A 26,578-nucleotide genomic window follows, 5' to 3' on the forward strand; every position below is an offset into this window, starting at 1 on the left:
AACCTCTTTTGGGAGTGTATTTTAAGTGATTTTAAAGTATAGTGCCTTTTGAACTAGATTTAAACGTTATCGACACGTGCCTTCATTTAAACAAAAAAGGTACTTCTGTTCACGTTTTCATCTAACCTAAAAACCACCAGTTTATCACGCGACTGGAGTAACGTGATTCCACTTACCTCTGTAAATCAAGTGTTTATGACCAAATAACCACTTGACCAAGCAACGAGTTTTTTGTCAGTTAACCGATGGTGGCGATAAATGCGTAATTTTTTGGTCTTGTAAGCACCTTTATTGATTGGTTTCACAGGTTATCCAAGGTTGATGGTAATAATCACGTTACTTACACCGGCTAATCGTCTTATTGTTCTGTCCGTGAATCTCTGGTTATATTCAACTAGTAATTCTGAGGTGTCTTACACACCTCTTTAAAAGGTTTCAAAGTTACCATAAATTTCTTGGTTATGATCACGTGGCTCAAGCTGATTACCAATCTAAGCTGTGAAAACGTGATATGTAGGTGTGAAAATGAGTAATTATTAAGTGTTTTAAAAGACCTTTTTAAATGGTAGTCAAATTTGCCATAAGTTCCGCGGTGATGATCTCGTGACTCAAACGGATTGTTGATCTAAGCTGGTCATACGTGACTTTTAGGTGTGAAAAATTAGTCATTATTAGGTGTCTTAAAACACCTATTTAAATGGTAGTCAAAGTTGCCAGCACTTCCGCGGTGGTGATCTCGTGACTCAAACGGATTATCAATCTAAGCTGGGCATACGTGACTTTTAGGTGTGAAAAATTAGTCATGATTAGGTGTCTTAAAACACCTATTTAAATGGTAGTCAAAGTTGCCAGCACTTCCGCGGTGGTGATCTCGTGACTCAAACGGAATATTAATCTAAGCAGGGCATACGTGACTTTTAGGTGTGAACAAATAGTCATTATAAGGTGTCTTAAAACACCTATTTAAATGGAAGTCAAAGTTGCCAGCAGTTCCGCGGTGATGATCGCGTGACTCAAACGGATTATTAATATAAGCTGGGTATTCCGTGTTTTCCATGTGTGAACATGAGTTATTCTTGGGTGTCTTGATGGTTTCACAGTTACCATTTAAGTTCCGTGGTGATAATCCCGTGACTGTTGGCATATTTTTATTTTCACCAGTTGATAACTGACTGTTGGCATATTTTCATTGCACCAGTTGATAACTGGAGTGTGCATATTTCCAGTTGCACCAGTTGATGACTGAGCGTTGGCATATTTCGAGTTGACCCAGCTGACACCAATTCATTTGCATATTGAATATGGGGTGCGTGCAGATCTATGTTTTTTAAACAATTTATCTGAATTTACTGCATATTTCTTAATTACTGATGATTTAGTTATATGCAATTCATTTCGAAAATACTACAAATATAAATTACCAGTTATTAGGACAATTTGCTACTTCGTATAAATAGTTAAACATGAATAAGGGAAACATTAACTGTGAACTAAAATAATTTCAATAAAGTACAAGTATACGAAAAATTTTCGATTAATTCAATGATGTAAGTCTACTTATTACCAATGCCCTTACATTGGAAATACAGACGTACCAGTATTGAAGTATTGTTGCTGTTCAACTGGTTGGAAGTTTTACCAAATGGTTCTAATGGCTCAGCTAGACCAGTTGAATTATAACTGGCCTGGATCAACTGGATCATTTAGCCCATTTCAATTTCCAGGGTTACCAGATGGCATTAAAGGGTTCATCAACTGGACCAGTTGCAACTAGCTTTCTCTCCTGGGATGTTTGCACCCCCCCCCCCCCCCCCACTTAACCCCCTCTTATCCCAAACTGCTTCCGGCGCGCTTGGATCCAAGACACGATGTTCAGAAACGGGATGAGAACGTCATTATTTTGGTTCATTTATTGTGTAACATTTGCGTAATTATTGGATTGAACGCGGGTTACAGTAACATACTTCCTCTTCGACGTAAATTTCACGTGAATGAAGAACATGATTCATCTCAAGTCAGCCTCGTAATATTCACGTGAATTTCACGCAGATATTTTGACTAAAACTATCACTAACGCTTCACGTGTTTCCGTGACGCGATAATTTCGTTTATGAAGATGTAATTTCATAACCAAACAAACACGGGAGTATTAGGTTTACAAACCATGGTCTCCAAGGTAGGGATAATCACGTTATTATAATGGTGATATTGCAGTGACAATTGCGTGATTTAGTGAACGTGTGTTTCAAGTTACCTAATGCAATAAACGTATTAACACATTCAGGCGCGGATCCAGGATTTCTTAGGGGGGGGGGCCCAAATTTGAAATTTTGCGAGCCAAATATTGGTACGTAATGGTGACCAACAGTGACGTGCGGGGGGGGGGGCGAGTTTCCCCCTCCCAAGCTTTGACGTTTCATTATATTATTAGAGAAAGAAGACTATTCGTTGTACCGTCCTCTAAAATAATTCTCGTCTGAATTGAGTTTTTTCCCCTCCCGCGCGAAGCGCGAAAAATTTTACGATTTATTAAATTATTAGAGAAAGAAGACGATTCGTTGTAGAGTTCTCGACTCTTAATACTCGTCTGAAATAAGGTTCCCCCCTCCCCCTCCTGCGCAAAGCGCGGAAGCTTTGACGTTTTATTAAACTATTAAAGAAAGAAGACGATTCGTTGTACCGTTCTCGACCCTTTAACCTCGTCTGAATTCAGGTTCCCCCCCCCCCTCCCGCGCGAAGCGCGGAAGCTTTTAATCTTCATTTAATCATTAGAGAAGAAGACGATTCGTTGTACCGTTCTCGAAAAAATTCCTCGTCGGAATTTAGCTCCCCCTCCATCCCGCGCGAAGCGCGGAAGCTTTTACGTTTCATTAAATCATTAAAGATTCGTATTACCGTTCTCGCCTCTGAATCCTCGTCTGAATTCACCCCCCCCCCCCTCCTGCGCGAAGCTTTGAAGTTCTATTATTAGAGAAAGAAAACGATGCGTTGTAACGTTCTCTATACTCTTAATCCTTGTTTGAATTTCAAAGATGTTCTTCGTCTGCTCCTTTTTCTTCCTACGTCCTCTTCCGATTTGGGGGGGGGGACCGCCCCCCCCCCCCTCCCCCCTGGTTACGCGCCTGCGGTCAGATAAACACATTTTGATACCTTGTCCGACCCCGCAAGCTCAGGGGTTTAAGGCAATGAATTACGGTCAGATAAGCATTCAGAAGCCCGCCTTAGGGCCCCTGGTGGGGTCGAGGCGGCGGAGCCGGCCCCCGAAGCTCAGGGGTTTGAGGCGTTTAATTAAGGTCAGATGAGCATATTTTTTTGTATATCTTATTATTTTGTGACACTGGCAGGTCACTATTTTGCGTGGGGTCAAGTGTGCGGAGCCCCAAAAAATCAGGGGTTTTAGGCATTAGATTACCGTCAGATGATCATCTAAGGGCCCGCCGTAGGGCCCTAGATGGAATCCAGGGGGCAAAGCTCCCGGAAGCTTAGGGGTTTTAGGCATTTAATTACGGTCAGATGAGCATATTTTGAAGCCTCATTATTTTGTTAACACTGGCAGTTAACTATTCTTACTTTCTTGCTCTCATTCGATTTTATTTCTCTTTAATATACTTTTTCAAAAAAAGTGGGGGGGGGGGGGGCTCGAGGCTCTCGATCTCCGCCGTACCTCGGGCCCTGACATGTAGGAATCTCAAGAATCATAATTTTTGCCTGGCTGTAAATTTAGGAATTTGTCATTTTCCAACAAACACATACAAACGTATAATTTACTAAAAGTGAGGAAAAATTTCGGAAATAATGTCATTTCAGCATTATTTGTAATCCACCGTTGTGGAATTAGAAATAAACCACGTTTGAATTTGGTTTCCCCCAAGCCCCCCCCCCCCCTATCAGTACGCCAGTATCTCCTCTTTTCCTTTTTTCTTTCCCTTTCCTTCCTTTTCTCTTATTTTTTTTTGATTGGGGGGGGGGGGGGGGGTTAACAGCCTGAGAGGCAAGGCCCTTTCGGCCCCCGATCTCCTTCTTCCCCCTTTTCTTTTCTTCTTCCTCTTCTTTCTTTCCCTTTTTCTCCTTTTTCCCTTTCCCTTCTTTTCCTTTTTTTTTTTTTTTTTTTTTTTTTTGCGGGGGGGGGGGGGGGGGGGGCCAAGGCCCGCTCGGCCCCCCCCCTGGATCCGCGCCTGAACACATTTACGTAAATGTCCGGTGTTTGAAGAACGTAACTCTCCTCAAGTCGATACCTTGATATTGACGTGATTTTCACGTGATTTTGTTTATTGGGTTTTGAAAAGTTGCATTATCTGGTGATGGTTAAACGAAAGTCTTTCGAGAAATACAGACTAAATTCCGTTTAAGATGCAGGATAATGATATTATTGATAATGCTATCAATAAAGATGGTAATGGTGACGATAACACTGCTAGTACAGTAGTACTATTACTAGTACTATTAATTAATACTACTGCTACTACTACTACTACTACTACTACTGCTAATGCTTCTGTTGCTGCTGATGTGATAACAATAATGATTCTTATAGTTATTGTAATAATAATATTAACCATGGGATTACTAAATAAAATGATAATTATGAAAATATAAATTATAATGATTATATGATGATAACAATAATTAATGAAAGATTTCATCATAAACATTCTGTTTTTACGAAACACTTAATGATTTTGCTACACTTCTGCTTCCAGATTTCAAAGTGCAAAGAGAGTATTAGCTTGATAAACTTGGGTCAAACTAACAATGTTCCAAACACGGATTTTTATCCGTCAGTCGTAGGACGTGTATAGTGATCTGGCTGTTCCTTACATACTGTCTCCTCCTTTTAAAGCAAGTCATTCCCTCAAAATCAATATTCTTTTGTTGCTCTGAGCGCTTTGTGATACCAACATGACCAAGATTAGTGTTGAATGGTCAAATTAAGTAGATTAAAAAGGGATTAAACAATTTGTTCACAAAAACTTTATTGAAAGAGAGAGATGAAGTGGCAGTTGTAATTGGTGTGAAATCTTCAAAAGTTATTTACAGGTTTGCATGGTGAGGTAGATAAGTCAGGAAAAACACACACAATTAAACGGGTACACCATGAGTGTAGTCCGTATAGGAGTGGGGTATTCTTGTTTAGAGTAATTAATTCATAAAGGATCCACATCCTTAATGCTTATAAGACCCCTGTTGACGTTATTCAAAGGCGCCCTGATGCCATAATATAGGGTCGGGGCACTGGACTTTCTGGTTGATGAAATAGAGAACTATTATTGTCATACAAATAATATCCATCAGTTTTATAGGATATTTTATATGGCTTTTAAGTTTCTTCAAGGAAACAGAAAATGTGGCCGCTGTGGACATGCGGCTTTTCTTGACAGGTTCTAACATATTGCTCGAGGGACATACTGTCACTAATAGGCGTCAAGTAGTCTTTCTAGAGCAGTGACCTCTGTACGACTGATTTGAGCCAGGACTTGTAAGACGAGTGCTCGATCATATTAAAAGCGAGCAGGTTTAAACATTTCTTGGTATTAGTCTTTTATTCCGTGTTACCATCTTAAGTTTTATGACGGTAGGGCTAGCGCTACCTTGCTTGACTGTCATAAAATCGAATGGTTACTTGCTTTGGTATATTTTGTGTTATCGGGTGGAATAAGGATTGGGTGGTGTAAAATAAAATGATATAAGGGGACTACATTTGGTAGGGAAACTGCCATGGATCGTAAACCGCGGAGCACAGAGCCATAGGAGCCCATGGTGGCACCACCCCCTGCAATCCCAGATGTATCCGCATAACCTATTCGGGAAGCGAGATGCCTGAATAACTCCATATAATAGAGTATCGAAGTGTGACGTCATATTGGCCAAGTTGTCAAGGGTGCTGGTTCCAAACAATTTTGTGCTAAACAATGGCGTGGTGATCACACCAGCACGAAACATTGGATTTTCCCTGCTCCAGCCCGTTGCTTGAATGACTTCACGATGAACCTCATCCACAGACTCTGTTGTTTAGAACCAGTTGGTTGACGAGCGAATATGACTTTCACATTTCGGTACTCTGTAAGCATTGAGCAGCGAGGTTGCTGATTCGGAAAGGCAATGCGTAATACACTGTTGCTCATATAGTGGGAATATTTTTGTTTTACCCGAATTTATGGAATTATTTTAAAAATAATTTTAAAATAATAGATCTAAATAATAGTATACATTCTCAGATTGTATTGAATAATAATTTGTCAATGTGTGTTTTGCGTGACTGCTAAAGCATGTGTATGCTACTATGCTTATCAACTAGGGGACCTACGCCCTTAAGGCATAAATAACAGTAATGAGGATTAATGTCCCACAAAAGGGCACTAATATAGCACATCGACACGGTTTTGATCCTGGGGCCTCACAGTTACGAGGCCATTGCTTTGTCACTGAACCATGACTGTACAGAGCGGGGGCTAGGGTAGGGGGCAGTTTCCATAAATAAAAAAAATAAAAAAAAGTGCCCCTTTTCCTGTGTAATAAGTGTCCATTTTCCATTCTTATAAGTGCCCTTTTTAATCGCTAGGAGGTGCCCTTTTTCACTTTTGATGAGTGCTCCCTTCTGTATTCGGATAAGAACACCTTATATTTTCACACGTGTCCCTTTTCCTTAATAATAAGTGCCACTTTTCATAATGATAAGTGGCCCCATTAACAAAAGTCCCTTCCCCTCTTTTAAATTCCCCTGGTATTCCTCTGGTAAATGACCCTTTTTTGGAGGTACGAGAAGATACTCCTTTTCATTTCAGATATGTGCCCCCTTCACCTTCGATTCTTGCCCCTATTCAAATTTGAGACCTACTCGTTTTATTCTGACAAGTGCCCCTTCCCTCCTAATAAGTGCTCTTTTTAAAAAAAATCTCTGACGAGTGTCACTCTTCACTTCTGGTAACTACCCCTTTTATTTTTGACACGTGAATCTTTTCCTTTCTAATATATGCTGTTTTCCTTCTTGTAATAATAATATTTCAGTTCTTGTATAGCGCATAATACGTTATGAAATAAAATCTCTATGCGCTTCCAAAGAGCTTTGAAATTTATTACCCTACCTTTTGCTCCGGCAGCCTTATCAGCGCACAGTGCACTTCAAGGAATAATCCTACCAGGTACCCATTTACCTCACCTGGGTGAGACAATCAAACAGACAATTATCTAATAGAGATTCATGCGAAACAAAAGTAGAATTATTTATATAAAATATTATATTGTGCATGGTTACTGACATAAAGCTTCCGTAAAAAAAGTTAGAAACATAGATACTGATAATATAATCGACACCATTGTCTCATTTGCAGCCAACATCAAATTATGTAGAACTTTGCAGGACTTATGAATATGTCATGTAGGATGTCCTATCTGTGAAATTTAAACGTTAGCAGTGTCCTAATATTCAAATTATGCAAGGGACCCTTTACTTCCTAGACTTCACTGTCAGACACTATTGAGTGACTGACTGGCATCTCTTTTTCTTTGGTAATAACATACATGAAATGAGATGTAATGTGGTACTTGAGCATTAGGCCTATTTGTCTACATCAATAACCCACTTCTTGTAATAGCCAAAAGTAAACTGATTGAATCTTTACGCAGCACAAAACATACGGCTATTCAGTACAAGGGTCTAAAAATCAGACCGATACTTACTGGATTGCAATCACTTAAGTAGATTCGAAAACTAATGGTCGTTATTTCCCCCACTTACAGACATTTTCAAGCCTTTCTAAATTTCTAGAGTTCTAAATTAGTATCATCTTTCAAATGCCGTTGGAATTTAACCTTTTGTTTGGCCTGCGAATTGGACATAGTACCTTTAACAGTATAAAGCTGGATAAGGTAGGCCCTATGAATAAAAATACGTTATAATGGCATAAAGATTTTAAAATAACTTTACAAGTCAAAAGCCGATATTAAATATAGATTTTTTTTAATAATAAATGACATAATTTTCAAGCCTAGAGCTATATCCGCCTCATCATCCACACTTGTATTCTAATATTTATATGCATTTATTGTGATGAAAAAACAAGAAAGATATTAAAATATTAATCGTCTCTTATATATTTACCCATGGCAGCCACATCAGTTTTTTACACTGCTCTTCTTGCAAGCCTTTCAATTATCACTACCGAAGTTTTGCAGGTACTCATTTACACCGTGCTTGGTGGAGTGTGCCAAATATGGATTAATTTTTTGCCAAAATTACCTTGGTACAATATTTTTAGAAGTATGAATTCTTATGGATGTCATTTTTATTTTTTTGAAGGATTTATCAAATCGAATCTATTTGTAGACTTACTAGATAACTGATATTTGACGGGATTCGAACTCTCAACCCTTAGATTGAGAGTCGGGTGAATCAACCATTACACCACAACACCTGCACTAAAACATGCTTACATTTTGTCTCTGTAAAGTCTGGAAACTGGAAACATAAAGTAAGCTTTATCATAGCTAGGCCTTTAAAAGTTATTTCACTGCCTCGATCGTCAATTCTACGTTTGATTATTACTGAATGGTCGTCGATATCGATGTTTAAGGTACTTATAGTCTATTGAAAAAAAATCGCGCTATTTCTCTCAAGTTTTATCGTCAAATATCCGTTATCTAGTAAGTCTACAAATAGATTCGATCTGAAAAATCCTTCAACAAATACAAATTACATCAACAACAATTCATACTCCTATAAAATATGATTCTTACTTTTACATGTACATAAGTGAGAATAACTGATAAAATCGTGATGAAATCTTCAATGATAACATTTAAAGAGATATTGGTCGAATATTATTGGTACATGACATGGGTGTCGATCCTTACGTAATACCTATTCATCAGGGGGGGATGAATGAATAGATCATCCCCCCCTGATGAATAGGTATCAGTTACGGATCGACACCCATGGTACATGATATTGAATGAAATGGAAGTAATATCTATAATGTACGTTGTGATATAAAAACGCGATAATGTCGTTCTATTGAAATGAATAGAAGACGGCAGCAATCGTCGAGAAGAGAAGGGCAACCATAGACGGTGCCAGTACGACCGCGTCTCCGGCAGCGGGCGATGTTGTCGGCGACGATGTCGGGCCAACGACCAGCTGGTCGGAATCGCATCCCAGCCACGCGGTAGCCGTGTTGATGGGATAGCCCTGATCAACAGTCACGGCTCTGTCGTTAAAGCGGTAATACTCAGAGCCTTTGAAGAAGTAAGTGCGGGCGTTGGTCCACTGGAACGCCGCATCTACTCCGTCGTTTGGGAGCCCGTCCCACTGGCTGAGCGGTTGAGGGTAGTACGAGAGGACTCCATAACCAGGCTAGTAGCGGTAATACTCGTCTCCTGTGGGATACAGAGAGCAAAGAACAATAGATTACTAAATGTCGTAAACCCATTTGTTGATGATATTTTATTAAATTAGAGAATAATGCTTTGATAACTGTGATAACCTCGAAAATCGTCATGATTATTCAGGTTAATGGAATTAAAACATTAAAGCTACAAGGAACCGGATGTAGCCATTTTTCTTTATTCCCATTTAAATCAGATCACCCACAGCATTAACATATTGAACAATAATAGATAATGTTGAATGGAAGGGCGTGGGAAGGGGGAGGTGCCGGATCAAATCACTAAGTAGCTAACAAATTAAACAGGCCACAGCAACAACAACAAACGGTCCGCAGCCTTTTTTTCTTTAAATTGCCTCGAATTTGCGTCGAATTTGCTGACAAAACGATAACTACCCCTTCCCCCCTTCTCCTCCCACTTCCCCTCCCCCTTCCACCCTCCCCTCCCCCTTCCATCCTTCCCCGGCTACGCCCCTGGATCGAACTCGATCGTACCTTTTGTGAAATATATCTGGCCATTACGGCTCCAAATGAAAGCCGAAGAAATGTCATTCGGCAGTCCGCGCCAGTCGGACAATGGTCTCGGAAAACCCCTATCCATTCTCTGGTTACGGAACCTCCAGTATTGACTTCCCTGTGATGCAGAAAAAAGAAAAAAAATAAGTAATAACATTATGAATGTAATAATCATTATGAATGAATCAGATGAATAACGGGCAAAGACTGGCGAACAAGTGACCGATATTTTGGAGTGATAAGGTCGCTTTCGCGTGACCATAAGGTGCGTGTGAAGTAGAAAGACTTGGTGAGAAGGATAAGACTAGAGAGAGAGAGAGAGAGAGAGAGAGAGAACTGAAGGAGAATGACTGTCTGAAACACAGAGGAAAAGGAGGAGAGAGACTAAGAGGGCGGTTGGGTGGGTATATTGGTAGAGGGAAAGAGAGGAAGAGAGAGAGAGAGAGATAGAGATAGAGAGAGAAAGGGTCGCAAAAAAGAGAATGCGATGGGTGATTAGGGGAAATCCCACCTTCCTGTACCTTTCAATAGTATTTCCACTCACCTTGAAGAAATACGTTTTACCGTTAGGAGGGTAATAAAGAGCCGCATCCAGAGCAGTTGGAAGACCGGGAAACTCATCACCAATCAACACCGGATAATTTTCGGGAATCAAACCATCCGTTTGACGACGGTACAAGTGCGTTGCTGCAAATGTAACATAAATCATAGCATTGATGTAGTTTGAAGTATGAAGTTTGATGTTTATTTGTACAAACTGAAGAGTCGGTTACCAAACAATACATGTTGAAATAACTTGTATCACGTTTAAAGATACTATATCCCTTTTGCAGCCAACATCAAATTCTGTAGAAATTTGCATGAATTATGAATATGTCATGTATGTTCTATCTGTGAAATTTAAACGTTAGCAGTGTATAATATATTCAAACTATGAGAAGAAACCTGTTTACTTGCTAGGCTTCACTGTCAGACACTATTGAGTGACTGAATGGATTTTTTCTTCTTTGGTAATAACATAAATAAAATGAGCTGTAAAGGGTACATGAGCATTTGTCAGTATCAGTAACCCACTTCTTGTAATGGCCAAAATTAAACTGAATGAATCTTTGCACAGCATAAAACGTACGACCATTCGGTACAGTGGTCTGAAAATCAGACTATTACTTACTGGCTCTATAGCTCCTAAGTCGATTCGACAACTAATAGTCGTTATATCCCCACTTAAAGACATTTTCAAGCCCCCTTTTTTTTTATAGGGAAGTTCTAAATTAGTATTTTTTTGAAATGCCGTTGGAATTTAACTTTTTCATTTTGGGGGCCTGCAAATGGGACAGCACCTTTAACATTCGGTAAAAAAAGGTGAAATGTTAGGAGCTTCAATATAAAACAGAGCTTGAACATGATATAGAACATGCAATATTCCTTTATTTCGAGAAAGAGAGAGAGAGAGAGAGAGAGAGTGAGAGAGAGAGAGAGAGAGAGAGAGAGAGGGAGAGAGAGAGGGGGTGATAGAAATAGAACAACACGTGCTCCAGTGGCAAATTTTCTACATTAACTGAATTCCTAACTTCAACCCTTAATCAAACACTACGCCTATACCTAACCATAACCCTATATTTCATTGACGAAGGAAGCCCGTACGAAATGTCCATAAGCGAATTAATTAATGTTGCATCACCTTATAGGCCGACTATAACTTTATTTGAAATAGCAATCAATCTCACAACAATGACTTCAAGCACGACGTCATGAAAAATAATCAGTTTTCGAAGAAACGTAATCTTACCATTGCCCAAATAGGTGGAGCCATCCAGCGTTCTTGTTGCCATTGTAATTGAAGTCATACACTTGTCCACTGGCGTAGGGGGCGTGTCTTCGGGTTCTCCAACATTCTCGCCTATCAAATATAGAAAATACATGATCATAATAATACATTGGACGTAGAACCCTCCCCCATAATTAGTGCAATGAAGGTATATCTGATTACACATCCTCTATCCAATAACGCATCACTACAAAAAAAAAAAAAAAAAAAAAAAAAAAATGTTTTTTGACATACCGATCATGAGCACGTACATGTACAAGCCGTTTTTATGACGATCACGGAGAGATCTATGAGGGATAATCCCTTTAATGAACTTTTCTTAATGACGTTTTCCTTGCAGTTCATGATGTGATATAAATTCTATATAAATGGACGAAACGGTTGCGCCAGGGAATGACGCTTCATGTGTAGCATGCAGGAATCACCTTTAGAAAATAAAATGTGCTCCCAATAGCAGTTTTTGAGAATTTTTGAGTAAATAAGAACAATGTGATTACCTTTCTTCTCTCTTTTTTTTTTTGGGGGGGGGGGAGGGGGGGGGAGCGGATTTTAATAATTTGTTCCCATGCAAGTGGCCAAAGAACCATGGATCAGCCACCGAAAAATATATGAATAAAAATAGTCAATGTTTACCATAGTGGGCTTGAATACCGGCGATGTCATCACTATTTAGCTGGAAGTTGGGTATGTAGCCAGTGTAATACGGGTACATCACAGCGCCCTCAATCTGGGAATGGCCCAGTCCAAGACTGTGCCCGAACTCGTGCACGGCGACCCATTCCAAATTTATTCCTGTAAGGTTTCAAGAGAATACTTAAACATTTATGGTGATATTTATTATAATTATGAAAATAATAATAATAAGAAGAATAATAATAATAACAAAGAATAATAAGAATAATAATTATAGCAAAATTAATAATAATAATAATAATAATAATAATAATAATAATAATAATAATAATAGTAATGATAATAATAATAATAATATTAATAATAATAATAATAATAATAATAATAATAATATAATAATATCGACGAGCAGAAGAAGAATCGGAAGGGGAATAAGAAAAAGGAGGAGAATAATGAGAATAGCGCATAATCATAATATTATGATTTATATCCTGCATCAAAAATTTGTTGGCTTTTGATTGGTTGAGAGCTTGTCACATTGACCAGAAATATTTTAACTATTTTTAGAAAGTACTATATGAGAGTACTTTTTGGGAGTTTGGAAAAAAAATGTTTTTTTTTTTTTTTAATTGACTTTGTTTTTTCCTTTCAAATCTTAATTTAATTTAACATTTAAATCTCTAAAAAATTGACATTTTTTTTCCAATTTTTTTTTTCCCAATTTTTTTTATTTTTTTATAAAATACATTTTTGATGTAGGATATAAAACAAATAAACCATGCCTTCTATTCGAAGTACTGGTTAAAATTATGGGTGTCGGGCCCCTGAAAAAGATTGCTCTTCAAATGCCCTCATATTCAAAACATGATAAGTAACATCTCATGGGACCGCACTTTCATGCCCCATGTTTGTGTACTCCCATATACACAATTATGTGTGTGTAGTGCCTGTGACTTTTAGTAAGACTGGGTAAATTTTTCATCATTTTGATGATTGTGACATACTCAGTAGGCATATATACCAATATGTAGGCTATCTGCTACTCCCATCTCCCTGATTGCATCAAGACAATTTCTTTCACAATGCAATCGCATGACCTAGGGGCGTTTCACAAAGATTCTAAGTTGGAATTAAAAAATGATGGAGAGCCATTTGTAGCCTTATAATGAAATATATTCAAAAGCAAAAATTCACGCATTTTAGACTTTTCATAAATTCCACATCAAGAACATGAAATTTCCCATGATAATAGAAAATATGAATGATTTGAATCAACATTTTAAGCCTTTTAAAATAACTCTTACAAAATATTTTCAAGGATGCTAATGGCTTTCCATTATTGTTAAGTCCAACTTAGAGATAAGTCCACCCCCCTCCAGAACTCAACTTTAACTTTGGATTAAAGCATTTTCTCTAGACCTTTGTCATTTGCTTTATCTTTTCCACTTGTCAATGTTATCATGTTATGGGTAGGCGGAGGACGACATATTAAGATTAGGACCGTAACGTAAGAAAGATTCTAAATATATGATTAGATACGGCCTTATCCTCTAGGCAGGCTTTATATATAGTCAAGGCCCATTTGAGAATAACAAAATGTTTGTGTGGTTTCATAAAGTTGGGAACCTATGCCTCTGATGATTCCAAAACTTCATAGGCCCCAATTATATGATCAATTATTCAAGACCGATGCTTGACAATTTCAGTAGGCGTACCCGACACAAGCTTTTGCTTAATGGGATTTCAAGCCTTCTTCCTAGAGTAACTATCTTCACTAAAATTAGTTATGTCATTTCATATACATTGTATTATTTGAATATTTTATCAGTATGAACAAATATAAAAGAAATGTTACTTAATTTTCTGTACAGAACAAATTGGAGAGGAGTTCGCAAGATACGTCACAGAGTTGCCAATTTGTGTTTGATTGATCCGACAACTTCGTATTTTTCTCAAACTTTTACTGACTGTTTCTCTCATTTTTTTTCTTCTTTTAAAACGAACTTAACATCAGGGTGGACTTCCCTGTAAACATGGATTAAAAAAGAAATTGGTCACGTACCTCTAGAACTAGCGTCCGTGTAATCTTCATCTTCGTCGAAGTGTGCATCGCCGCCAATTGCATTGGAGGAGGGGTAATACGCATGCGCAAGAACACCACCTGGTCCGTCAAATGGACCGTCGTCCCCGTGGCTGCCTGCAGCAAAGCTGATCAGGATATCTGCGTCTCCTGACGTAACCAGCGTGAATGTAAGACGAGATACATCAGCCCATTTCTTCGGAGTAAAATAAAGGAAGAAGAAAAAAGGAGTAAATCATCATGACTACTGTGTCGAACTGGTAGTGAGATGATGCCTCTTGTCTGAATATCAACAGCCGTCAACATGTATTCAGTCTCTAAAATTTGCAACGATTAAACTTTTAAAACCATGAACAAATAGAACAGTACAATTAATAAATTAAAAAGCAGAAGGAGGCGAAAACTGGGAAAGCAAAAACTTGTGTTATGAACGCACATTGCACTTAAGGACAGGTTTCTGTAAAAAATAGAGTTATGCAAGAATATTGAAATCGCAAACTAATAAGTACTACTATGTATATTTTTCGTGCCTTCTATATACGAAGAGGTGTTTACGATATCGTCACTATCACAGACTAACAAAACTATGATATCAACAATAAGAAGCAACTTGCATCTCATTTAAAAACCGATTGACAATAATAATCTGGTAATGAATATGTTAATTTGTAACGAAATGTACAAGATAAGATATAAAACTAAAATAGACCACATCCCTCCCCGAAATAGCCCAATATGGAGATGGTTGCTCAAAAAGCGGTCATTAACCATTACCCTCCTCCCCTCTCGCCTTTAACGCGAAAGAAACAAAAAAGAACTGATGAATATAACAAAATAATTGATTATTGCAAACATGTCATTCAAGAAGGATAAGGATATTATTCAGACTAAGATGATTTTTTTTAACGTATAAATATACGCCCTTTGACCTGATTTGCATCCCAGTAGACCGACCGCGAGACCAAAAATTTCGGTCACGTAAACCTGTAGACAGGCTGCTAGACCAAAACATTGCTCTCAAGGACTGTTGTATGTCGGTCCTGTTAGCTGTCGGTCGAGCCAACCCTCCTAAAAGAATTTAATCTCTTAATTTGAAAAATAGACAAATCCTGTTTTGCATTCATAATTCTATATTGCTGTCCCCCGCTTATTTTTTGTTGTAATCAAGAAGACTTTGTTGGCTTAAAGATCTTCCTTTTTTTTGTTCTTTTTTGGGGGGAGGGGGGGGGGGGGGGGGGGGGAGGGAGGGGGAAACTTGATCCCCCAAATCCCCCCCCCCCCCCCCCCCCCCTCTAGAACCACTTCTGGAGCAGATCTTACTTCGATAGACTCGGTAATGATACGGTCAACCTCGTCAGCAGGCAGGTCTGGGGTCCGGTTGATGATCTTATACGTGAGTTCTGTCTTGGACCACCTGCTGCCTAAGGCATATCGTTTCTTCCTCATCATGTCGGCAGGGGAGTTCATGTCCACCATTCCACAACGAGGTGTGTTCATCATCACCAGTGTCTCATCGTCTAGGACTCCTGGGAAAAAATAGACAAAGAAAATGATTGAGCAAGGTGGTCTCTAGATCTGCATGGCACTTATACTGTGTGGTCGTTGATATACTGTACTTATAATAGTAATGGCACTCAGGCGCGGATCCAGGATTTCTTAGGGGGGGGGCCAAATTTGAAATTATGCGAGCCAAATATTGGTACGTAATGGTGTCACCGGCAGTGGCGAAATGAGCAAAAACGTTTAGGGACGGGGGTGGGGGTGGGGGGGGGGGGGGGGGGTAGTAGACAAAAAAAAACGCACCACCCCCTCTTACATACAGGCCCCGCTGAGCGTTTCTTTAAGTAGGTTGGGGGATTTACGATCAGGTAGAGCGTTGCGTCAATTGGCGTGGGGTCTAGGGGGCGAAGCCCCTGCGGGGGTCAAGGGGTGGAGCCTCCAGAAGCTCAGGAAGTATAGGAATTTAATTACGGTCAGATGAGCATATTTCGATACCTTATTTGTGACACTGGCAGGACACGAATTGGCTGGGGTCCAGGGGCGGAACCCCCAGAAGCTTGGGGGTTTTGGGCAATAAATTACGGTCAGATGAGTATACTTTGATACCTTATTTGTGACATTGTCAGTACACAAATTGGTGTGGGGTCCAGGGGGCGGAGCCCCCGGAAGCTCGGGAGTTTTGGGCAATAACTACGGTCAGACGAGCATATTTTGATACCTTATTTGTTACACTGGCTGGACACGAATTGGCGTGGGGTCCAGGGGCGGAGCCCCGGAAGCTCAGGGGTCTTGGGCAAAAAATAACAGTCAGATGAGCATATTTTGATACCTTATTTGTGACACTGGCAGGTCACTATTCTTTTTTTCATTCTTTATGAATTTGTCATTTTCGAACAAACGCATAAAAAAGTAAAATTTACTAAACAGTGAGGAAAATTCTCGGAAAATTATGTAAATTCAGCAACTTGTGTAAATCACCGGTATCGAATTAGATATAAACCACGTTTGAATTATATTTGGGGGGCATCTGTCATCCCCCAAAGCCACCCCCCTCACCAGTACACCAGTGCCCCCCCCCCTGATCTACACCTTGTTGGCGGGAAAAATCGTAACTGATCTCCCCTATATACCTTTCTTCTTTCTTTTTTTCTTTCCCTTTTTCTCCCCTTTTCCTTTCCTATACCTTCCTTCTCTCTGTTTTAGGTTTGCTGGGGGAGGCAAGGGCCTTTCGCCCCCTTCCCCGATCCACACGTTGTTGGCGGGATTAATCGCAAATGCTCTCCCCCTTTTTTACCCTTTTCTTTTCTGTTTCCTCTTTTTTGTTCCTTTTTAGCTCTCCTCCTTCCCTTTCCCTTCCTTCCCCCCCCTTTTTTTTGGGGGGGGGGGGGGGGTTAGGAGAGGCAAGGGCTTTTGCCCCGCCTGAACTACAACCTGTTCGGCGGCAAAAATGCAACTGATATCCCTCTTCTTTTCTTTTTTCCTACCTCTTTTTTAATTCCATTTATCTCCTCTTTTCCTTTAACAGCTGGGAGGCAAGGCCCTTTTGACCCCCCCCCCCGATTATCCTTCCCCTTTTCTTTTCTTCTTCCTCTTCTTTCTTTCCCTTTCTCTCCTCTTTCCCTTCTTTTTCTTCTCTCTCTCTCTCTCTCTCTCTCTTTTTTGATGGGGGGGGGGGGGGCAAGGCCTGCTCGGCCCCCTGGATCCGCGCCTGATGGCACTAGGTGAATTTCAATTCTGTGAAATGAAAATGTTTCTCGCTGTGCTCCCTGAAAAGAATGAGTTTTGAACTGTAATTCAACGAGGGTGTCAGTTCAGGGTGTGAATACTGAATTTATGCTACAAAAATCTCGTAGCGGTGTGGGCTCCGTTAGGGCTATCATGGAAGCTCCTCCCCTCCGTTAGGCCAACAAAAAAAAAATCATTAGGTTGTCTTTGATTGCCTTCTGGAGTTGGGTTGGGCGGGCGGATTTTTTTTCTCTTTCTTTTTTTTTTTCTTTCTCCCCCCATTTAAAAATATATATATTTTCCATTAAAAAAAAAAAAATCATTGGGATGTCAAGCATTTAAACAGACAAAGTCAATCAAACACTTGAATATGGTAAAAGACTAGTTTAATGTAAGATGAATATCAAGCTTTGAAATACAGCACCTTTTAAATCCCCACTGTACCACTTATAACTACTTGCGCCCTCTATATAGCAAACAATGCCTAATCGGTGACCATTGGTCCCCCATGATCCTCTTTATCTTATGTTAACTGAGAGCTGATTTGATGAGATAACCACCTGTCCATTGACCTTGTAGGCTGGTCTAATCCCTCCTGTAAACTAGTACAGGTGGGCTTTAAAATGAGTTAAAGAATGCTCAGGACTTGATTTCAATGAACGGCATTTTGACATAAAACAAAAATAATGGCCAGTTTAATAAATACATAATCGCGTACTGAAAAGACCAAACTGGCAACGGGACGGATTTTGATCCTTGCAAAATGCATAAAACGGTATATTTGGCGTTTAAGATTGCTCCCTCCGAAGAAAAAAAAATATTAAAAAAATTTAAAAAAATTGAATTAAAACAACATCAACAAAAACACCAAAATAATATACGAGCGGCCCGAAAATGACGAGCGGGCGGTCGAGGACAACTGAATTATTATTATTATTAATATTATTATTATTATTATTATTATTATTATTATTATTTTTTTTTTTTTTTGGGGGGGGGGCGAGATTAGAATTGCAGAAGAATTACTTTCCACATACCTGTCATTGTTATATTTGCAAATCTTTGGAAATACTCGAGGGCTGTCCTCCTCTCTTCAGTATTCGGCATGCCACCTGTCATGTCCAGATATCCATACTTATTGAGATACGTCTGTAGATCAACAAAGGTCAAACAAGAAGAATAAACCAGAAGATGAATAAAGATATTTAAACAATAATTCAAATTTGAATTCACGTTTATTAAATATATTCCAAAAATGTATAGCCTGTATGATCATATCTCCAATTTTGTTTGACAAAAAAAAAAAAATAGTGTAACAAAGATAAGAGAGTGTAAATGTCAAAATTACAATAAACGGTGGAAATCCCAAATTTAAATAGTACCACAGGCCTCTCCGGGAAATAATACACAGATAATAATGAATTACATTTCACGTAATATATATTTTTTTTTACAGGAGATTTTACCTTTCATGGAGGAACAGAAAAAATGACAATAGTCAGATAGTTAGCATTTTATATAAATGACGAAGAAGATCAATGTTATATATTCATATCCCGTGGAAGAATCCCCCAAACGCCACCATCCTCAAAAAATGAAGTTCACAAATCAAAGGTTGTCGCTTAAAATTCGATTTACACTCTTCCCCCCCCCCTCTCCCCCGCCCCTCTCCCCCTTCCAGTCCCATTCCCTCCGTTCCCCGAGCAGTCACTTATGCCTGAGTTAGTATAACTATACTAATGATCACAAGGCGATAGCCAGTAGTGTTTGGACTGTTCCGAATTTCCCATTTTTATTATTACAAGTTCATGATTAAAAGTCCTATAGATTTGCCATTTATTATAAAGGAATGACCATTAAAGGGCCACTCTTACCCAACTAACATAGCCTTTCAAAACATAAATACACCTCTACTTTTTAATATTCCAGCCTCTGATTTTTCAGAAAATCTCTAAATTGACCAAAAAATGATAATAACCATCCATTTTTCACACTTCTCACGCTTCTCGAAAAAAGGTAATACGGTCACGTTGCATTGATGACGCATTTGACGTCATTGCGGGCATGTCCGATTCGACCTACAACTAAGGATCTTACTTTAGAAATGACAAAATTGCCAAAAAAGTACTGGGATTATCAAGTGCATATTATTTTTTCGGATAAATGTCTTTTTTGTTCCAACTAATATGATCATAATTTGGCTTTTTTAAAGAAATGTTAATGCCTTAATCACCCTCCTTTTCACTGGAGAGGCGCCTGCAGTGACGTCATAAACAGCTGTGCAATACAGCTCCGAAACGGGGCTTTTTTCTGAGCGTTCTGGGTCGTCATTTTTAAAGCTAGATTCCAGAATAATTGATGATTTTTAAGAGAAATCATTTTCATGTTCGGAATCTCCGTCAAAAATTATCGTACAAAGTCATGTCCTTTTTAATTTTTTTAGCCCGTTTTGGTTAGAGTGGCCCTTTAAGAAAGATTACTTATTAATACAAAAGAAAAATGCCTTGTCCTAAGCACCATAAAAAACATAAGTTAAATATAAATATGGGAGACAAGAAAAGTTAACTTCAAGGGCAGGCGGTTTTTGAGTACAGGTTCCTTTAGTATAGGTTTTAACGAGAAACGATCTTCTAGAGAAAAATAAAAATGGCTTTTTATGCAGGTGGTCACTAGATCAGGGTTCACTGTATTATTGAAGGGGTCTGGTAAACAGACATTGTAATTTTTAGACGCGCTTTTAATGAAATCCAGGCACTCGTGCATATGGGCCTATAAATACGTTTATTCTTGACAAACAGATTTTGGTCATTGGATTATGAGGAATAATTTTTGTTAAAAATGAAAGACTGGCACATAAATTATAAGACTTTTGGGTAATTTCAAATTTTTCAAATTCATAGTTATCATGTGCCTTCCATCTCACGTACAATAAAACTTCATGTATAGACGTCTATTTGGTTACCACATATATGACGATGTTGTCTGTATGTAACTGTCATATACGGTGAGGTGATATGTGTGGGCAGGGGGGGGGGGGCGATCTGAATAAAACATTAATTCCGTTTATCCAAACATTATAGGAGGGCTATAAATGAGTAAATAAGGTGGATTTCCTTTTTCCTGTACTATATTTGACACAAATTGTTTTTTGTAACTTCCTTGAAACCACTTTTGTTTTTACTTCCTTTTTTGTGTGATCACACTATGTATATTTTGTCATTGTACACTTCTTAACGTATCATTTTTATGCCTAATTCTAGTTTTACATGATTTTTGTAATTGTTCAACAAATGGAAAATGAATATCTATTGTATGAAAGATGAATCAATAAATTCAATTCAAATGCCAATATGTCTATCGATCGTTCATTTTATTTGCTTAGTTCTTGGTTTTATTATATTTCTTTTATGTATATTTTCATAATAATATCATTAGTTTGATTGTAGTTTGCTGCTTTCGTCAAAAATGGTTCCACCTTTTTGTTTACAACCCAGGATCTACCTTTAATCTACAAATGCGATGTGAACTTTTAAAATGGGGCTTATTCAACGCAGTAAATGTGATTATGACTCTAGTACACTCCAAAGGGGTAAACTAAAGTTGAATCCTGTTTACGTTGTACCCTCTTATTCTGTGGATGTTTATTTCAGTTGCCATGTAATCTACTCTTGCTGTCGTCGCCAGATTTATCAAACTTCGGTATTTTACCTACCCCCTTCTCTGTTTTGTCCTAGTGTTCCATCATGCGAGCGATCACTTCCTTGTACTTTTCGAGGTTGATTAAGCTATTATAAAACGTGAACGCCCTCCTTTCATATTCCCAAAGTCCATTAAACAAAAGGGATACCAATGAAAGAAAGCCCTTTTGTGACTTAGTCTAATCCCAATTCTTAGTTGGAAATCCGCTGCGTCACAAGTCAACTCACTACAAAATGAAAAGGTACTTTGCGACTGACGTAAGCTGCGAGATTAAGCTCGTAAGATATCAGCCATCCTTTTTATGCGTATTCCCAAAGTATTTTTCAAAGTAAATACGACAATCCTTTTGGGTTTTTCTTTATGCCTCAACATCAAAGTAAAAGTACTTTCCCATCTGTTCCAACGTAAAAAACGACTAAAAACACGTCCTACACTGTACGTCACAATCTACTGACCGGACTACCAATTTGAGATTTTTCATGCATTACTCATGTTCATTAATAAGATTACATGTGCTATTGATAATATGTCCCATACTATTGGTATTTTCCTGGACTTCTCCAAGGTCTTCGACACAGTTCACCATGACATTCTTTTATATAAATTATCCCATTATGTGATCAGAGTGAAAGCCTTGGAGTGGTTCAGGAATTACCTCACAGACAGAATGCAATATGTTAATTTAAATGATCATGATTCATGTCTACGACATATCACTTGTAGTGTCCCGCAAGGATCTCTCCTTGGTCCGCTCTTGTTTCTACATTACATTAATGATTTCCAAACTTCCTCCCCCATTTTGTCATTCATACTTTTTGCCGATGATTCCAATATTTTCTTTACTCATCCAAATCCCAATATTATTGCTGACGTTGTAAACAATGAATTACTATCTGTTTTGGAATGGATTAATGCCAATAAGTTATCTCTTAATGTTACTAAAACGAACTATATGCTTTCCAGTAACTCCATAACATCACTACCTGGTAACATTTCCATTAATGACACAAACATGTTATTTGTTGAACACACACAATTTCCTGGTCTTGTTATAGACTGTAAACTTAATTGGAAAATGCACATTGGAAATTTTTGTAAACTTTTATCACGAAATACTGGCGTCATCAACAGACTTAACTGACACTTTAATTTTCCCTTATTCAAATTACGGTATTCTAGCTTGGGGCAACTGCTCCAAAATTCAACTGGATAGTTTATTGGTCATTCAAAAAAAGAGCCCTGAGAATAATTCACAATGTTGGTTTCCGGTCACATTCAAACATCTTATTTTTCAACAATAACCTTTTACATGTGTCTGATATATTTCTCTATAATTTGGGTATTTTCATGTATCAACTTACGACAAATGAATTGCCTGATTCTGTTGCTTCTCTTTTCACTAAGAAATTGGATATTCATTCATACCCTACCAGGAAAAGGAATGATTTTCACATCCCCCGTTACGCACGACATTTTCTTAAAAAACAATAGTGTATACTGGTCCATATTTCTGGAACAATCTTCATCCTGATTTACTTCACCCTTCTTCTATTCATCAATTTAAATATAAACTCAAGTTACATATGTTGAATGCATACAATAATAATGATGATTAGACATGTCATGTATAATGTTCTTTTTTCTTATAGCGTGTACCATTTTACAATTCATTTGAAATTTTAGGCGTTCTTTTGCCTGAGTGACATAAGAGAATTTTAACAGGAAAGGAATGAATAATTTATGACTTCTAGTGTTCGGTTTTTGTAAACGTTCAAGTGTTGCAAATATGTGGTGGAATAAGGTGCATACTCTGCTATTTATTGGCTCGTTACTTCTCTTCGTTTTAGTGTATTTCTTTTTCTGCTTCCCCCCATTTTTTTTGGTTTTGTCCTCAAAAAAAAAAAATGTTAGTGTCCTTTTACCCCCCCCCCCCCCATAATTCAGCGGCTGGCTGAGTCGTTGCGATTTTTCTGTGACCAAAAAAAAAAGAGTGTCCTATAACCCCCCCCCCCCCCCCCCCGCTCATTCAGCGGCTGGCTGAGTCTTTGCGATGTGACCAAATACAAAAAAAGTGTCCTCTTACCCCGTCCATGAATAGATTGACAGAATTGCAAATTACGTACCATGGCTTCTTCTTCTGTTTCGACTGTGCTGTTCTGTGCAAGGCAACAGGTCACCATACAAAAACTCCAGAGAGCTAGCAAGATCAACCGTGAAGACATTTTGCCTTCTCTAACGAAGATCTTGGTAGTTAGAAAGTCCAGCAAACAAGCTATTTTCTCAACTAAAGTCTGCTTTTGTCTCGTTTTCAAAGTTTTCTTTACCTTTTAAAGACTGCTGTGCATAAACCTCGCAACTTGAAGAAGTCTCTGAGTCTATATAAGGAAGAAATTGCGTGATAGGGTGATCATATGTCGTTTGCACACGGCACTCTAGTTTTTTATGCCATGCTCCATAGCGCAAGTGCAGTGTGAAATATCAAAGTTATAAGATTGAAGTTTTCTTGTTGTTCTTGTTGTTTGGTGTTTATTTATACACATTGCTAACTTTAGCTTGACTTGTACAAATTAGCTAAGTTCAAACATCAGATAAAAAGGAATGGCCAAGAATTATATTTATACTTTCACTAACAACTTTCTTCCCAAAATGTTATCTTAGGAACTACGACCATGACGATCTTCAGAAGGTAGCTTCTGGGAACAACCAGAATGATCAGGAACACACTTGAATATTCAGGGTATAAATTTGAAAATATGCAACATCTGGTGATGAGGATTAAATGAAAGTCTTTCAATAAATACAGAATTAATCCCGTTAAATTCGCAAAAGAATGATAAACATAATATCAACATAATGATTTTATTAGTAATTATAATAATGTTAACTTTTTTATATTAAAGCCATTAAAACAAATATACATGTTTAGCGTCCCGACCACTTCCATTTTTTCTCCATTTTTAAATAATTTGTTAGCAAAAAGAAAATCTATTTCTGATTTAATACAAAATATTAAAAAATGCCGACGGCCATCTTGAAAAAATAGCCCCACTGTCAGGGAAAATGTATCGAGTGGCCATTTTGAGCGGCCATTTTAAGAAAGAAAAAAAAAGCCTCCTCATTTCTTATTTTCTTTAAAAGGCAGGACGCTAAACATGTTTTTTTTTAATTTGGCCTAATATGTTCTGGATGTTCTTGTTCGCTTTCTTTTCTACTGCCCTCATAATTTATTTATACATGTAGAAATAGATTTTTGCTGCTGCTGCGAGAAGTGTACTTCTCTTTTTTCCTTGTTTATATTCATGTTCGATGGCGATTTTCTTAAATTATTAATCATAATAATTGTAATAATAATAACATTTGAAGTAGTAAAAATAATGATAATTATGATAAACCTAAATTGAAATGATTATGCTTATGTTGATAACACTAAATGATGGAAAAAATTATTATAAACATTTTGTTTTTATGTAACACATAACAAATTCGCTATACGCTTCTGCCCCGCTTCTAGATTGTAAATGGCTTTGAAAGTATTAACTTGATTAAACTCGGGTCAAACCAAACAATGTCAAAGTTCCGAATAAGGCATTTCATCCTTCAGACATAATTATTACGTGTACAGTGACGGGATCTGGCTTTTCCTTACGTACTGTCTCCTCCTTTCAAAGCATTCTCACAAAATCAATATTCTTTTGTTGCTCTGAGCGCTTTGCGATACCAATATGATCGCCTTAAACGGTTCCCATGTAGATTAAAATGGATTAAACAATGACTTGATTACTCACAATAACCGAGTATTGAAAGAGTGGTAATTAAGGTGGCAGTTTTCCAAGATTACGGGTATTGTGTAATCGTATTATTCATAAAGGACCACATCCTTGATGCTTATAAGAGACGATTAAGCCTCAAATAGAAAGAAGTCTAGTATAACATCTAATGCTTGTAAGCCTTCATGATCGACGAAGTGACGTCATTCAAGGGCGCCCTGATGTCATAGTATATGGTACAATATAGGTTCGAGGCATGGACTTTGTGATTGATGAAATATAGAATTATTAGTGTCATAAAATTGATGTAAAACAGTTTCATAGGATGATTTACATACAGTCAAATATGTCTTTTAGGTTTTCTCCAAGGGAAACAGAAAAACTGGCCGCTGTGGACATGCGGCTTTTATAAACAGGTTCTAACACATTGCTCCAGGGACATGGCGCTGATAGGCGTCAAGTAGTCTTTCTAGAGCGGCGGCCACTTAAGACTGATTTGAGTCATTTTGTAAGACGAACCCATCACACCCCAAATTCACAAAGGAGGTTTGTCGACAAACCTAGGTTTATGTACGTCAACGCGTTTTTTTTTTTTTTACAAACCTGGTTTGTAAAAACACGTCGAAACGTGTCATATGACGCACTAAAACCTAGGTTTGTCGACAAACCTCCTTTGTGAATTAGGGCCACTAAGAGCGAGGAGGTTCAAACATCTCTTGCTAGTAGTCTTTGATTCCGTTTTACCAGCTTATGTTTTATGATGGCAGGGCTATAGCGCTATCTTGCTTGACTATGGTTGGCCGGTATATTTTGTGTTTTCGAGTGGCGTTATATGAAAATATACAAAGGGGCTGAATTTGGTTGGGAAACTGCCATGGATTACGAACCAGGGTTTTATCAGGGACATCTAAATATGATCGCATTTCTCATGTTCTCAGAAAGCTGCACTGGTTGCCAATCCGCAAGCGCATAGAATTCAATCTTTCTCCTCATATGGAAAGCTGTAAATGGATTGTCACTAATTTGAAATTATTTACAAAACCTTATGCCTTATACACTGCAGCTCGTAGTCTAAGATAATCACACCAGCATCTCATCTCCAAGACGCGAGTAGCCTTCGGTGAAAGGAAACTTATTTACCATTTACCATTTAATTTGAGAATCATAACTTCCCTAGAGACCTTTAAATCCAAGCTTAAATCTTATCTTTTTTTTAACAATACTTGTACTTGGCACTATGACACTCATCCAAACTCTCTCATTCTTTTTATTTTTCTTGCTCGGAATAGAATTGACTAGATAGACGAAGCTATTAAATGCCTATTATTTTGTATTACTATAACCGCGGAGCCCGGAGCCCTGAGAAGCACAAGCCCCTGGAAATTCCGGATGTACCTGTATAACCTATTCGGGGAGCGGGATGCCTGAATTAATTATTAATAGTCTTTAT

The 26,578-nt window shown here is 38.1% G+C and overlaps 1 protein-coding gene across 1 annotated transcript; it reads right to left on the bottom strand.

The window, feature by feature from the left end:
* Positions 1-7,217: 7,217 nt before the first annotated feature.
* LOC592649 (interstitial collagenase-like) lies at positions 7,218-23,765 on the bottom strand. Its single transcript, XM_030985841.1, is given in 10 exon segments — positions 7,218-8,827; positions 8,939-9,372; positions 9,876-10,014; positions 10,441-10,583; positions 11,686-11,796; positions 12,358-12,516; positions 14,420-14,633; positions 15,758-15,963; positions 18,700-18,811; positions 23,485-23,765. Coding segments are annotated over 9 exon segments (1,548 nt in total). The 5' UTR covers positions 23,584-23,765; the 3' UTR covers positions 7,218-8,827; positions 8,939-9,007.
* Positions 23,766-26,578: the final 2,813 nt, after the last annotated feature.

The sequence above is a fragment of the Strongylocentrotus purpuratus genome, unplaced genomic scaffold, assembly GCF_000002235.5.
Source record: "Strongylocentrotus purpuratus isolate Spur 01 unplaced genomic scaffold, Spur_5.0 spur5_scaffold_15, whole genome shotgun sequence".
Lineage (NCBI taxonomy): Eukaryota > Metazoa > Echinodermata > Echinoidea > Camarodonta > Strongylocentrotidae > Strongylocentrotus > Strongylocentrotus purpuratus.